Source organism: Haplochromis burtoni, unplaced genomic scaffold, assembly GCF_018398535.1.
Source record: "Haplochromis burtoni strain Fernald_Lab_line unplaced genomic scaffold, NCSU_Asbu1 Contig_230, whole genome shotgun sequence".
Taxonomy (NCBI): domain Eukaryota; kingdom Metazoa; phylum Chordata; class Actinopteri; order Cichliformes; family Cichlidae; genus Haplochromis; species Haplochromis burtoni.
Window position 1 is genome coordinate 875,110 of NW_024582591.1, and position 14,536 is coordinate 889,645.

The following is a 14,536-nucleotide window of genomic DNA, read 5'->3' on the forward strand; positions in this document are numbered from 1 at the left end:
GCTCACTGGATATTTTCTCCTTTCTCAGATCATTCTCTGTAAACTCTACAGATGGTTGTGTGGAAAAATCCCAGCAGATCAGCAGTTTGAAATAAATAAAGCAGCCCGTCTGACGTCAACAACTGTGTCACGTCCAGAGTTGCTTAAATTATATTTCTTCCACAGTCTTGATCGTGTCTACATGCCTAAACGCAGTGAGTTGCTGCCAATGTGATTGCCTGATCCTATATTTGCATTAAAAGAGCAGCTGAACGGCTGTACCTAAGAAATCACTTGCAGACTATATAGGTGTGCATTTTTTTTTATTTATTTGAAGTTTGATCTGTTGATGTTCACTGGATATGTGTTTTCAGGCTGTGGTAAACATTGTTTGCATGCTGTGTTTTTGTGCCATGCAGTCATTAACTTCCATTTATTTCTGTATGTTACATTAATTAAGCTGCAGATGTGAAAAATGCAAGTGGCATCGTAATTACTCAGTAAATTCGCTCCAGACTTTTCAAGTCTGTGATGGAAAATTAACGCAGAGAGTAAGAACTGGAACATCAAAGCATCTGTTTCCTGTTTAAGGTACTTTTTTAAAAAGTCAGAGAAAAACATTTGGTCAAGAGGCAGAGCCATCCGTAACATCATGCTGCAGGCAGGTCACAGTCAGGCCACAGTGGCCCCCAAACCTAGAACTCACTTCCTGTGTCTTGCCCACATATGGCCCACATGCAAACTTACCCACAAACCAGATTGCTAATTGAAACACATGTGGCACATCGGCAGCAGGCTGAAAGTCACACAAGACCACTGCTGCGCATGGCCTGAATCTTACACTCGTAACCCAGAAGCTTTCAGGTATCTTTAATACTTATATTCCTGTTTTCATCTAAGCTGTGAAGAACTGCAGATGAGCTCTGAGTGGATGAAACAAAATGTGTTTGTGGTGATGTAAAAGCTACATCTGTTGGCCCGGTGTGACTCATTCTATCTTCACCACAAATGGAGCCATCGCTTACAAAATGGACCTGAAACCCCCCATATTTATATCCTGAATAGATTTTCACAAGTTTAAACCGTTTTTGTTTGACCTTATCCACAACGCAAGTTACCACTAACAAGATGGACTAGCTAGGAAATCTGGGCTTAAATGCTTAAAGGTGTTAAGCATTTGGACAGTTTGGACATTGATTATTTTGTTTGTTTGTGTTTAATTAAGTAAGGGGCACTTAATTGGAGCAGGATGCATAAAGTTAGGTCTGTAATTTTTTGGACAATTACAAAGTTTTGTTAGTTTCAGTGCATTTTAATTTAAACAGTCAAAATGTGACTGAAGTGCAATGTTTCAAGTTTAAATAAGCTGCTTTAATAAAACTCATTTTAGGATTTACAGCCATTTTATACACATTCCCCCAATTTTCAGAGGCTTGAAAGTAATTTGGCTAACTAACTTAATTTTAAATCTGAGGACTGTTTGTAATCTTTTGAAGCCTCGGGCAGGCCTTTTACTGCAGACACCTTCTTGTTTGCGGGTCTGTCTGAATTCAGTTTTGCATTTAATGAAATGAAAAGCAGCTCTGTTGGACAGAAATCAGGTGACTGACTTGGCCACTGAATAATGTCCCATGTCTTTGCCTTAGAGACTCTTGCGTTTCTTTTGCAGTTTTCTTTGAGTCATGTTCCCTTTGCACTGTGAGGTGTGTCCAATCAGTTTTGCAGCATTTGGCTGAATCTGAGCACAGAGTATTCTTCAAAATTCATCCTGCTGCTTATATCAGCAGTCACATCCGCATTAAACACTGGTGACTCACTTCCACAGGCATACATATGCACATGCCATAACACTACCTCCACCGTGTTTGACAGTGGTCCGCTTCAGATCATGAGCCGTTTCTCTCCTGCATTTCCATTCATGAAGCTGTCTCTTGATCCTGGACCATGGCAATGATATACCTACATCCTCAAGAGTGTTCCTGACTCGGTTAGATGTTGTGAAGTTGCTTTTGTTAACTATGGAAATAACTCAGTCATCATGCCCTTGAGTTGTCTTGTCTTTCAGGCCTTTCTTCTTTTCAAGGGTGTTCCAGGTTGTTGTTTTGTCCTCTCCTAAAATGTTTTGCTGTCTCTCTAATAAGGTTATTTATGTAAGCTTGATGTCCTCGCTCACTTGCACTGACATCCATTTTAGCCTCGAATTTAAAATTATAATGAAAAGCTGTAAAATATAAATGTAACACTTTGAATCAACTTCAGATGTTAAGCTTGCTCCATTTGTCATGAAACAACAAAGGGACAGACCTTACCTGGACATTAAACTGCTTAAAAGTCAATTGTACAATTACACACGATGCTCTGAAAACAGGGGACTGTGCATAAATCCTGTAAATTCTAAACACGTTATGCTACATTAACAAAACAAAACCAAAAAAGCCCCGCTTGATTAAAGTCTGCGCTTCAGTCACATCTTTGATGTAAAATATAGAGTGGTGGTGTGCAAAAGGAAAACTACAAAAAACGTGTCCTTGTCCTAAAAATGATGGGCCTAACTGTATATAGACACACACATTTTTCCAGGGTCTCCTTAACAAGAAAATCCCACCTAGAACAAAAAGTCTCTCTATCTATATATCTGTGCTCATTTTATTATGGGAGGGTACGTTTCTGCAATTTTTGTATTTTATGCACTTAGAAAAACTTCTTGATGGGTGGTGATGATCGCAGAGAATAATTTACCGTGGGACTGGCCTGGACCAGCCAGAGATTCCCACGACCCCTCCTCTTCACACACACACACGCACACACACATACACACATATCGGAACACGGGCTGCACAGACGCACAAGCAGCGCAGAGACGGAGAGGCAGAGCAGCTTTGCACCACTTTTATCAAGACTCTTATTTTACTATATAAGCCTCGTTTCAGGCTCCGTTTCCGCGCGGCACGCGCAGTCAATCCATGGATGAAAAAGGTCTTCATGTGAGGAGGAATTGGGTTAAAGTACGGAATCCTCCGGATCAAAGTGGAGGAGTGGGAGGAATAAGTCAGCTCTATTTATTTTGATAATGCCGAGGAGCCAGTTTCTGCTTCGGATTTACGTCCAAAACAAGGCAAGTACCCACTCCGACTGCACACACACTGCGTTAAAACAGCAGGAAGTGGATTGGTGTAGTGAGCAACAGTGCTGTCGAGCAAAATGACTCAAAATATTCTGTTTAACACGGATGCGTAAAAGCAAACTTGATCATCTGCGTTCGGATCCCCCGGTTAGGTCCACTTGCCTCGGGCAGAGTCGGGGGGAGGAATAAATTATGAGTTCAGTTGGAGCAGTTAGCGCAGGGATGTGACTCCAGTTTGTTTTTTAGCCGCAGTGAGATCGTGAAGTGAAATCATAAGGTCTTGAACGGGGTCAGTCATTGATGGTGGTGGTTCATGAGCTCCTCAGAGACACCAGCGGAGTTGCGGGAAGCTCGGCATCTCATTAACTGAGCCACATGTCTTATTAAAGCAGCTATTTCCTGTTGTGTGCGGTGCAGGCTAAACTGTCTTCTCCCCAACACCTCCAGCGCTCTCCTGATGCTGCATCCAGCGCTTTCATGTTTCATTCCTTTATTTTCTGATGCCTCTCTCCTCTCCTCTCAGTCTGAATCCAGACGATGACAGCTGACACTCCAGTCTGCAGTCCTGCCTCTTCCCACTCTTCCCACTCCTCACCTGCCTGCCCCCCGGAGTGCCACAGACACCTGAGGAAAAGCAAAGCCCTCCAAACCAAACTGCCCCTGGCTTCTGCCCCAGGTTGGTGGCTCCTGCTGGGTGTAATGGTGGTGCTGGTGGGGATGAGTGTTGCAGTGGCGGGCTACGTCTCTGCAGAACCGAAGCCCGTGGGGCGGCGTGGCACCACCCCCGTGGACAGGATGAAACTGGCTGGCCCCGTGGTAATGGGAGTTGGCCTCTTCATCTTCATCTGCGCCGCCACGCTGCTGTACGAGAACCGGGACCGTGAAGTCTGCAGGCGAGAGAAACCTGACGACCTGGAGGATCTGAAGGGAGGAAGCTTTTGTGAAGATTCCCAAGAGCAGCCCAGCTTCGGGTGCCAAGAGCAGTGGGAGTGTAAAGAAGGAGAACAGGGATCCTGGGCCGCTCCAGCCCACATACTCCCCCTCTCAGACCCTCCTCTTCCTCATTTGAACAGACACAGCATTAGCAGCAGAGCCTCAGAGCCACCTCCTCCGGACGCACAAGGTAAAGATAAAGAGGACGAAGACAGGAATGAGGAGGAGAAGGAAGGAAGGTCAACCCTGCTGGCCCGAGTTCTGCACCACCAGGAGCCAACTCCTCACCCTTCCTCCCCCTGCCTGTCCATCTCTCACTCCCCCGTCTTCTCAGACTCCTGCAACTCTAGTGAAATCAACTTCAACGTACGGACAGACCCTTCTGTGCCGCCTCAACTCTGAACCCCATGCTGCCTCCCCCCCCTTCCACTGTCTCATGAAATATGCATGATGAGACACACTTAAAGGTTTCACGTGCAGATACACAAGACTATGCAGTCCTCAATAAACAGATGAAATGTTTTTTGGGTATGTTATAGTGCCTCCGAATGGCGCAGTTGCTCTGAGTCACTGTCTGTGAAGGGTGTTTTTGTCCTACATCGCTCTCTGACTCACCCACATTTGAAAGATTGGAGCTGTGCTGTTTGATGTCAACTCACAATCTTGTTGTCTTTGAACTCAACCGTGCCCAAAAATCCCTAAAGCCACCACTGGATTGACCATATTAGGACGTGAGGAGGTTTGCTGAAAAGTTATTTGGGTGCCATACTGGGAGATGGACTCCGTCTCCTCTCCCCTCTCCCTCCTTCTGCTTCTCTGCAGATGTCTACATTTGCTTGCTGGAGAGGTTCAGTAAAAGAGGATGAGCCAGATTAGGTTTCAAATAAGTCTTTATCTTATCTCATACATAAGTGAAATCTGCTCTTTATCTGAGGAAATTGTGTCTTGGTACAAACAAGAGAAGCACATAAGGCCACACTCCTCTCACTCGACACCTACAGCCACTCTATAAATACCAGCTGGTGCTCTGCACACATGCAGGATCTTTTTTTTTCTTTTTACTGTAATTCAACATTTCTTTTTAAATTCCTACTGTCAGCTGCTCAGTTTTTTCCTTTTTCTCAGCCGCGGCGAGGTGAGATCTTAAAGATTTTCAATCACAGGCTCTATGGAAAGAAAAAGAGCAACAACTTGACACAAAAAAGACACAAAAAAAAAATCTGGTGAGGCTGTTATGAGTTATTCCTGACGTAGCTTAAGTGAGAAAAACAAGTCCTGCGAGTGGAGTAATTGAAGCCTCCCTCTCCCACCCATCACGACCTTTCATCTCCTCTCTTATCATCCAATTCCCACGCTTTATTCAAATACTCCATCCTCCGTCTCCATCCTTGGCTCCCGCAAAAGCCGAAAAGTGGCGAAAAAAAATAGGGCAAAACAATGCAGAGGGAAATGTTAGCAGCTACAATTAAGCCAAAGTGAGAATGTTTGAACAGGGAAGAGGAGGAGGCGGAAGAGGAGGGGGTTTAATTTTAATTATCGCCAGCATTTTCTCCTCCAGTCTTTAATTACACTGGGGATCAGTGTGAAGGGTTTTATAGGTGCTGTAGGACTGCTGAGTATTTCCTTGTTTCGGCCCATGCTGGGATCCAGGCGACGACCGAAGTCTGAGCAGTCTACAGTAATTTGCAGCCACACATTTCACTCACTTAAAAGCAGCACCCATCTGTGTGTCTCACACACACACACACACACACACACACAGACTCAATGGAGGGCTTTTGTGTAGGTACAGTATGCTGGCTGTATATTCAGCTGCAGAGATGAGCTGGTGGTGGTCGGGGGGTGGGGGGAGGGACGCGTCTGAATCTTGCAACATGCTGCAAGCAGCCTCTCAGAAAAGCAGCTCTGTGTTCGCTCTCTTCTCACACGTCGGCTGCGCGAGTGCTTTGCAGTGCGTGAGATGATCCGATGTGTTTACATTTGGAGGGAAAGACGATGCACCGTAGAGCTGTAACTTACAACTTTTATTACCATTTAATCTGCACATTGTCATGCTGCACTCGACTGCCAGTTTGTTGTTGTTTTTTTTGGGCTTTTGTTTTTCAATTTTAAGTAAACCAAGCACACAACAGTGTTGCAATAAAACCTTCCCCCTGCAAACGTTTTTATTCAGAGCTTTTTATTCGACCGCATTGTGATTTTGGGAGCCTGCAGTTTGTGGTGCAATGGGGTTCGTATTGTGTTACACTACACATCAGGTGCTACTTCTGCTTGTCCATCTGAATCAGAGAGAGGAGGCTAAATAACAGCAGCGTGTGTGCATAATCCAATAAAGCACCACAAATTACATCTTCCATACGAGTCATAAAGTTGTCAGATGCCTTCAGGATATTACATTTACCACCACATGATCCAAAGTAAGGCAACAAACTTTTATAATTCAGAATCTGGAGCCTTTCTTTTTAAAAAAGAAAGTTTGATGCTCGGAATCATTGCAGTGAGTCACGCAGTTACATCACTGAGTTAATTACAAAAATAAGTCTCTTCAGATAAATGTTGCATTTACAGAGGGATTGATTCACAGGACGGGGGGGAATCCCTTCAGCAGATTTATGTGTATACAAACACTGCAGCGCCACACAATTTAATAAATCTTCTCATGTGTATTTCTGTGTGGTTGTGTGTGTGTGGCACGTGTTACATAAGTCAGCTGCACAGATCTTAATGCTGCATTGAGAATATAGCTGAATCGAATGCCCTCCTCTGAGAGGCCAGTGTGTGTGTGCGCGCATTGATACATATCTGAGCAGACGGACGGGTGGCTATAAGCTGCTTAACCCTGCGCTGACTCAGGTTCATTCAATTTCTCTGCTCCTTAACAAGCGAGAGAAGCTCTGATCACCGTTTCTGTGTTGGTGAAATGATTTCCGTTACTGAGGAACTTCAAAAGTAAAAAGCTGTCAAAACAGAAAGGCGGGTTCAGCTCAGCTCACAAATCTTTGTTATAAGTCAGAAACACGGTTTGCACCCATGTGGAGGAATCTTAACCTTTGAAGTAGTTTGCTAATTAGAAACAAAGGCACGTGTCACCCTCTTGGTTATATTTTTGACACTGATGCTGTATCTTCTCTTGAAAAACTGCAGGTTTCAGTGCACATCTCTGCAGTTATTTCCAGAAACGTCACTTGTTTGATCGTCAGCACCCTTCTAGCAGCTGTGATTGGTGTCACGCAGGTGACAGGTGCATTCCTTACTAATCCAATTTCCCTCCACCCTCCGGCCACCTCAGCAGTCCTCATGGTGGAGTTGGTGGAGGAAGCATCACGCTCAAAATGAAAGGCCTCATATTGTGTGTTTTTGCCATCATGATGCTCACACCTGCTCAAGGTAAGCTGACAGAGTACCCGAGTTCATAGCAGGTGTTATTTTTAGTGTTCTAATGCTTTTTAAGGACATTTTCTTTATATTTCACTTAAGAGTCCAACAGCTGACCCTGAAAAGTATTTGCGTTTTTGGCCGATAGCTTGTCAGATTCTTACTGGCTGTAATGACTGCATTTATTTATATCATATCAATAATGTTTGAGTTGTTAAATTCCATGATTAACATCACCTGCGATACATTTGGTCTGTAACTAAAAAGTATTAATCTGCACATTATTTTATCACTAAATAAATTAACTGATAAAGCATCACACAAACTGCCTCAGATTCCCATAGTGTAAGACGACTGCTTCAAACTGGTGAAAAACTGAAATGTATTCAGTCTGCTGCAGTGTAAGGCAAGATAGAAATACAAATGTTTGGGACTTTACTTCATAAAATAGTGACCAACCTTTGTTTTAGAGAGGTTCAGACAGGTGGGACCTAAAGAGACCCACTGCACAATGCAACAACAGGAGAGTTTGGTTAAAATCCTGCAAAATTACCTTCAAGTCAAACCATAACCTCAAAAAAAAAAAAAAAAGGTCTATTATAATGTGCACTAAGGAAAAACTTATTATAGGACTGTGTTACGCTGTATTAGACCGGCTTTACCCCATAAACTGTTGAATAAGAGTGGACTTTGGACCTTAGGTTATAAAAAGTAAGCCTGGCCCTTCCTCATAATGACCCCCCACCTCGGTACTCTTTTGTTTTGCTCATTCACCTGAGCTAGCACTGGGTTAACAAGATGATAGGGGATAAGGATTGTCTCACCAAAATGCATCCGATTACTCCGAGGAAGAGATTAGTCCCTTTTGCCGACAGCAGCCAATCGCAGCACTAAAGTCAGCCATTTGGCAGCCAAAGCTCCCTATATCATGATATTCTGTTGTCTCCTAAAAGGTGATCTTTAGAATAAAACAGGACACTGATGATAAGCTTATTAACAATTTTCAGTTTTGTTTTATGGACACTAAGAAAATCTTTTAAAACTAGTGACATGATTCGGAGGGCTCGAGGAGTACATCACAGTAGGAATAACTGAGGTATTGTCCCCTGCCTGCATTATGTTTCCCTGCTGAAGTTTTCCATTAATCCCAGTATCTGTGCGGTTAATACAAACATGATGCTGCCCTATGACTTGGAGCACTCCCTGAATAACGCACTCAAGAAACAAATTCCAGACTGCTGCAGAATAAACAAAGCATTTCTGAGATGCTCAAGTGCTCAGCAGTTTGCTGGCCATGACTTTGGCTTGATGTCCTGTAACAGTGCTGCAGTACTTCACACATCCAGCAACCCTGAATATTAATGTGCCAAAAAGACTATTACATAAAATCTGAGAAACCTAAAGTATTTTATTAACTTTAGCCTGTTTATAACTTCATTTTTTCTGTTCTTACCTGTATTTGAGTCTCTCTTTACTGTTACCTGATTATGTTCAGTGTCCTGGTTACCAGATTTACCAGTGGTGCTTATTTGCTTATGCAAATTTAAATAAAGGATAAGAAATCTGCATTTTCTGTATCAGCCACATTCATAGATCTTTGGCGACGACTTCATGCTTAACAATGGTTGTTTGGCATGTAATCAATGTCTTTCCATTTTCCTGTTATTTTTGGTTGTTTAAAATGTGTTTACACTTGAAAACATTTACCCAAATGTTAAAAAAAAGTATATATTTTTATTGTTATGAAACTGATGTCCCATTTTTTCCCTAACAGAATCCCACTGTCACTAAAAATATTATTAAATCGTAGTTATTGTTATATAGTTTTATTATTTATGCTGTTGTTTGTCAGCTGTTGTTTGTCAGCTGTCCCCATAAAGGACCATTTCCATTTTAAGTTGTTCAGAAGAATCTCCTTTAGCAGCACATTCAGTAAAAATCATTGTGCATTCAGTGTTATTCTTTGGGCTCAGGTGAGGAAAAGGAGCAGGTAGAGCAGCTCATGGAGTCAGTGGCATTCGAAGCGGAGGAGGAGCATCTGGAGTGCTTCCGCTGTGATTTAGGCTTCTGGGATGCCTGCTACACGACTGAAACCAAATGCAATCTCGGGGAGCGCTGCTACACAGGCCGGGGGAGGGCAGGTGTGTGTTTACCAAACATTATACGAAGAATACAAGACATGATGTGAAGGTTATTGGCTATAAAATACACACTGATCATGGCTCTATGCTACTGCCCTGTCTCCCCAGCTGATGCTTTGGATATAAAGATGCTGGGGTGTACCCAGGCAGAGGAGTGCGAGGTGGAGACGACCTTCGAGATCTTTCCAAACAACACCATCTTTGTGATGACCAAACACTGTTGCGACACGCCCTTCTGCAACTCAGCGAGCAAACTTTCCATCTGTGCACTGATGTATATCACAGTGGCTCTAACCACTTGGTTTACTGAAGAATCAGCGTCATCATAATAAAGTGAACTTGTTTATTATTTATTACAGACTGTGTGATGTGATGCTGAAAGGACTTCAACCATACGGTGAAGAAAAACCGCCAGATTTACAGAACTTTTTTATGACTGACTAAGAAGACATTGGATAATTAAAGCATAAAAGATCATTTATTATATATTATAGAAACGCTGTTTGGTGTTACATTTCATATTTTTGAAGTGTGAATACGGTACTTAAACATATAAAACTGTGCTGTTTTTGTTTTTTTGTCTTTTTTGCTACAACACAAGTTTCAGTGTTTCTTGGAATAAAGGTTGTGTCATTATGTATTTTTCCCCGGCGTTCTTCCAACACCAACCCAAAACATTTAGGAATGAATGAACAGACTGACCACGTGGTACAGAAGCGCGTTTGCCGCAAAGCCAGAAGCATTCAGCTGCGGTTTAGCAGATCTCCAGCAGAGGGCAGGAGCTCTTCCTTCAAGAACCTCTGCACATCCAAATCTTTGTCCTCCAGGTTCAAGCTAAGGAACTTCTCCACAACAAACTGGCATCTGTTACCCACAAACAGAAACATTTCACACACTGCTTTAACTGTGTGTCACTTTGTGCTGCTTAAGTTTAGCAAACCTCTTTGTCTCTTCTTCCAAGGATGCTTTTTCAGTCCGTTTGATGGGCCTTCCTACCCTGTACAGCTCAGACACCTTAACAAACACAAAAATCAGTCAGTCTGTCAGCCTATTTCTGTATGTGTGCGTGTGTGTGTGTGTTTACCTCCACTGCTCTCTGTACAAGGGAAGTTGGCAGGCCCGCCAGTGTAGCAATGTTGGCAGCATAGCTGGACTGGCAGATCCCTTCCTTTAGTTGGTACAAAAACACCAACTCATCTCCGTCCACTGCTGTCTCTAGGGTCTAACACACACAAACACACATACCAGACGCACACATACACCCAAATGATTAGTCATACTTGTGAAATGAGGTGAAACAAATTTTATTACTTAATCGGCCATTTGGATGTTTCCGTTCTAAACATTTTTCTGTAGCACTTTAGTTTACCATTTTTAAACTTTACAGAAGGTTTTTTTTAATCACTCTCAAAGTTTCTCAGTACCAGAAGAGACAGCAGGGCCGAGGATGGTAACAAACTCAGCTGCACCACACTGTGGAAGTTAGTAGCCACCAGAACATGAGGAACATCCCGAAGGGCTTTCCTCAGCCAGTAAGAGATCGATGCAGTCAGCAAGGACAGTCCGTCCACCTGCACAGCAACAACTACGATTTAATAATATTTTTAGTGACAGTGGGATTTTGTTAGGAAAAAAATGGGACATCAGTTTCAAATTTGTGGATGAAAAAAGTCCACCCACCAGATGCCCTCCTTGCTCATTGTTAAAGGTGTAAAAAAATGTCAGTTTACCTAATGCTAATGTTTTTTACTGGTTTTAATCATCCAACAGTAATAAATATCATACAGGTACACCTGTTCATCTACTTGTTAATGCAAATATGTAATCAGCCAATTACATGTAGACATGGTCAAGAAGACCTGCTGAATTCAAACTGAGTATCAGAATGAGGAAGAAAGGTGATTAGTCTGAAATGGTCTGAAAAAGAGAAATGAACATATAGCTGTCCTGTATGTTAACATTAAACCGAGGCTACAATTCACACAGGCTCACCGAAGTTGGACAACAGAAAATCTGAAAATATTTTCTAGTGTGATCAGTCTCTGTTTCTCCTGCAGCATTCAGAAAGTAAGGTCAGAAGCATAAATAACATAAAAGCATGAATCCATTCTGCCTTGTAACAGTGGTTCAGGCTGCTGCTGGAGGTGTAATTGTATGAGGGATTATTTACTGGCACGCTTTGAGCTCCTTGATACCAACTGACATTAAAATGCCAGTGTCTACCTGAACATGCTAACAATGTTCAAGAGAGCCACAGATTAATAATAATAATAATAACTAATAATTAAATGCAGATAGAGAGTGAAAAACCATGACTTGAATGTATTTCTTTATGATTCCAGTGCATCCATAGGAAATTCATATCATGGATGTGCAGCTGAAAGATCTGCAGGAACGTATTTATCGGTGCACCCAGGAATGTTTATATCTATGTTTGGATACCTGAAACAATTACAAAGGAGTAAAGCAACAGCAGCAGCAGATAAGATCAGCAGATGTAGATCTGTCTTTTTCCAACCATGTGCAGCAAAAAGACAAAAGTACACTGGGAAAGTCAGGCATCAACCGGTCTTTGCATGCATGTTATCAGGAGTGAGAGTTCAGTTTCTTTTTTCTGATTTTTTGAATAGTTTTTGGCCAAACCAGAGAAAGAACCAGAACGGACACATCCAGCAGTTTCATAGTGACATTAGCTTTATTCAGGATAATATTCAACATTTCCTCTTTTTAAATTCACATTTCTGTGTGTGTAACTGTCCAGTGCCCCTCTGTGGTGTTTATTAGTTAGTGTGCAGCAAAGTTTTAAGAGCTTTTTTACTGGAAATGACAGCATTAGAGCAGTGAAACGAACCACTGAAGCTCATTACAAAGCTCTGAGGGGATTGAGGGGAGCTGCAGATTTAGTCCATTACAGTGACTAATACTTCAAATTATCAAATTGTTTTCACATTGTAATAATAATTTTTTAAAATTATACACACACATGTTAACTGGATTAAGATGGAAGTTATCCTACACTGATATTTTGCTCTTGTTCTTTCTGTTGGTTTCTGCCTCTCACACCTATGTTTACTCTCTAGATGAACATAACTGGAGTTTCTCATCCCTCCTCAGTACAACATGGTACGCAGAGATGGATTAAAATGCTGTGTGTGTGTGTGTGTGTGTGTGTGTGTGTGTATGCACGCACATACCCCAAAGTTTCAAAACTGCCCGTAGAAGGTGCAAAATAACACTTCTAAGTTTGTAGGTCCACACAGCTGCTGCTATTTTCTTGCTAATAGGTGACACATGTTTGGCTGAACCCAGAGTCTGTTTGTGCTGCAGCTTTAAACTTGTGACTGGTTTCAGGTGCGTAACATTAATGACATAGTGTTTCCCCTTTTACCCTCGTGCATATGTGTTCAATTCACAAAGTGCTGGGACAGTCTGTTCTTACTGTGTTAGTTCCTTTTCCGAATTCATCGATGAGGACTAACGAGTTGCCAGTACTGCTGTTAAGAGCCTGTGCCATCTAGAGAAAAGAGATGCAAACTGTTAGACTACACTTTGCATTTTAGTGTGTGTGTGTGTGTGTGTGTGTCTCATTGCTGCAGGCAGTGGTTGCTTAAAAAAATTTGACAGGTGGAGAGTGGGAGTGGAGCATGAAAAGAGCAGTGATGAAAATTCATATATTTCATTTGTACACCTACACACATACACAGTGGGAGCTGCTTGTTATCATGAGATTTCTGTGTTTTTGTGTGTGCGTGAGATACCTGGTTGAGGTCTACCATGAAGGTGCTAAGGCCCACAGACACAGACTCTCTGCTCTGTATACACGTAAAGATGCCGTCCACTAGACCAATCTCTGCCTCCTTTGCAGGCACGTCTGAGCCAATCAGAGCCATGAACACAATCAGACCCACCTGCAAAATCAAAATAGAAAGCAGGTTAAGCGTTGAGTTTCAAAAACTGAGCTGTCTCTTTGCTATTATGGGAATCTAAATATATTTTTCTGATGAGGTTGTAAATTTCGGAGCAATGCCTGATTAAATAACTAAAGTAAAAATAGTGTTGAACGGAAATAGGTAAATGTTGTGGATCTTTTCTAAGGTGCAAATGCAGCTGCTGAGAGAAAAAGGCAAATTATGTGCAATAATGCTGATTATTTGTCTCTTGAATGCCATCATTTTTAAAATTCTTCTTATTATTATTGTTTTTAAAACTTCTTGCTTGGCTATTTGGCTCATAGAAGCTCGTCACTTGGGATCACAAAAGAAGAATAAAATAAAATTCAGTTCAGTTAAATTCATTTTTATGACAGCCCTACCTGTTTGAGGTAGATGCTCTTTCCGGATGAGTTGGGTCCGGTGATTATTTTGACTCTGCCCTCCGACTCAGAGCTGTGGAAGGAGTTGGCCACAAACACAGGAGAGCACAGCTCCAACAGCGGGTGCCTGGACAAAAACAAACCCCCCCCAAAACAAACAAACAAAAAACAAAAAACAAAACAGTAAATACAAAAGTACACTCTTGTACCGCAGTAACAATTTTTCCTTTTGTGTGTCAGCGCTTACCTGCCCTGTGTGATCGTTATCTTCCTGTTGCTGGCTAGCTTAGGCGAGGTATAATTGTACTCCTGGGAGGCGCTGCTCATGGCCATTAAACAGTCCAGCTCAGCAGCGAGATCAAGAACCTATAAAATGTACAGATTAAACGCCTTTAATATCCTGAACAGAAGAGCTATTAGAATCCAACAGACCTTCCTTCCTACCTACAGTCTTCTCTGTTGATACAGGGAGTGCAGAATTATTAGGAAAGTTGTATTTTTGAGGAATAATTTTATTATTGAACAACAACCATGTTCTCAATGAACCCAAAAACTCATTAATATCAAAGTTGAATGTTCTTGGAAGTAGTTTTTAGTTTGTTTTTAGTTTTAGCTATTTTAGGGGGATATCTGTGTGTGCAGGTGACTATTACTGTGCATAATTATTAGGCA

General features: G+C 42.1%; 3 protein-coding genes across 7 annotated transcripts in view; 2 read left to right on the forward strand and 1 right to left on the reverse strand.

Annotated features, from left to right (window-relative positions):
* Positions 1–2,653: 2,653 nt before the first annotated feature.
* LOC102312449 lies at positions 2,654–6,342 on the forward strand. The gene is made up of 2 exons (XM_005937618.3): positions 2,654–3,094; positions 3,627–6,342. Exon 2 carries the CDS (start codon positions 3,641–3,643, stop codon positions 4,436–4,438), a length of 798 nt encoding a protein of 265 aa, XP_005937680.1. The 5' UTR covers positions 2,654–3,094; positions 3,627–3,640; the 3' UTR covers positions 4,439–6,342.
* Positions 6,343–6,350: 8 nt separating this feature from the next.
* LOC121815491 (protein Bouncer-like) lies at positions 6,351–10,110 on the forward strand. Its single transcript, XM_042226836.1, has 3 exons — positions 6,351–7,423; positions 9,385–9,552; positions 9,661–10,110. Exons 1-3 carry the CDS (start codon positions 7,369–7,371, stop codon positions 9,879–9,881), a joined length of 444 nt encoding a protein of 147 aa, XP_042082770.1. The 5' UTR covers positions 6,351–7,368; the 3' UTR covers positions 9,882–10,110.
* Positions 10,111–10,119: 9 nt separating this feature from the next.
* msh5 (mutS homolog 5) overlaps positions 10,120–14,536 on the reverse strand; it is a 14,926-nt gene continuing 10,509 nt past the window's right edge. For 4 of the 5 annotated variants that reach the window (XM_042226830.1, XM_005937614.3, XM_005937615.3 and 1 more), the window contains 8 exons: positions 14,112–14,230; positions 13,865–13,991; positions 13,311–13,460; positions 12,992–13,066; positions 10,977–11,123; positions 10,637–10,774; positions 10,493–10,566; positions 10,120–10,416 (listed from right to left, as the gene is read on the reverse strand). In XM_042226830.1, the coding sequence (XP_042082764.1) occupies positions 10,296–10,416; positions 10,493–10,566; positions 10,637–10,774; positions 10,977–11,123; positions 12,992–13,066; positions 13,311–13,460; positions 13,865–13,991; positions 14,112–14,230 (951 nt within the window). In that variant the 3' untranslated portion in view covers positions 10,120–10,295. The remainder of the gene's footprint in view (positions 10,417–10,492; positions 10,567–10,636; positions 10,775–10,976; positions 11,124–12,991; positions 13,067–13,310; positions 13,461–13,864; positions 13,992–14,111; positions 14,231–14,536) is intronic. The other variant, XM_005937617.3, reaches the window with a different exon arrangement.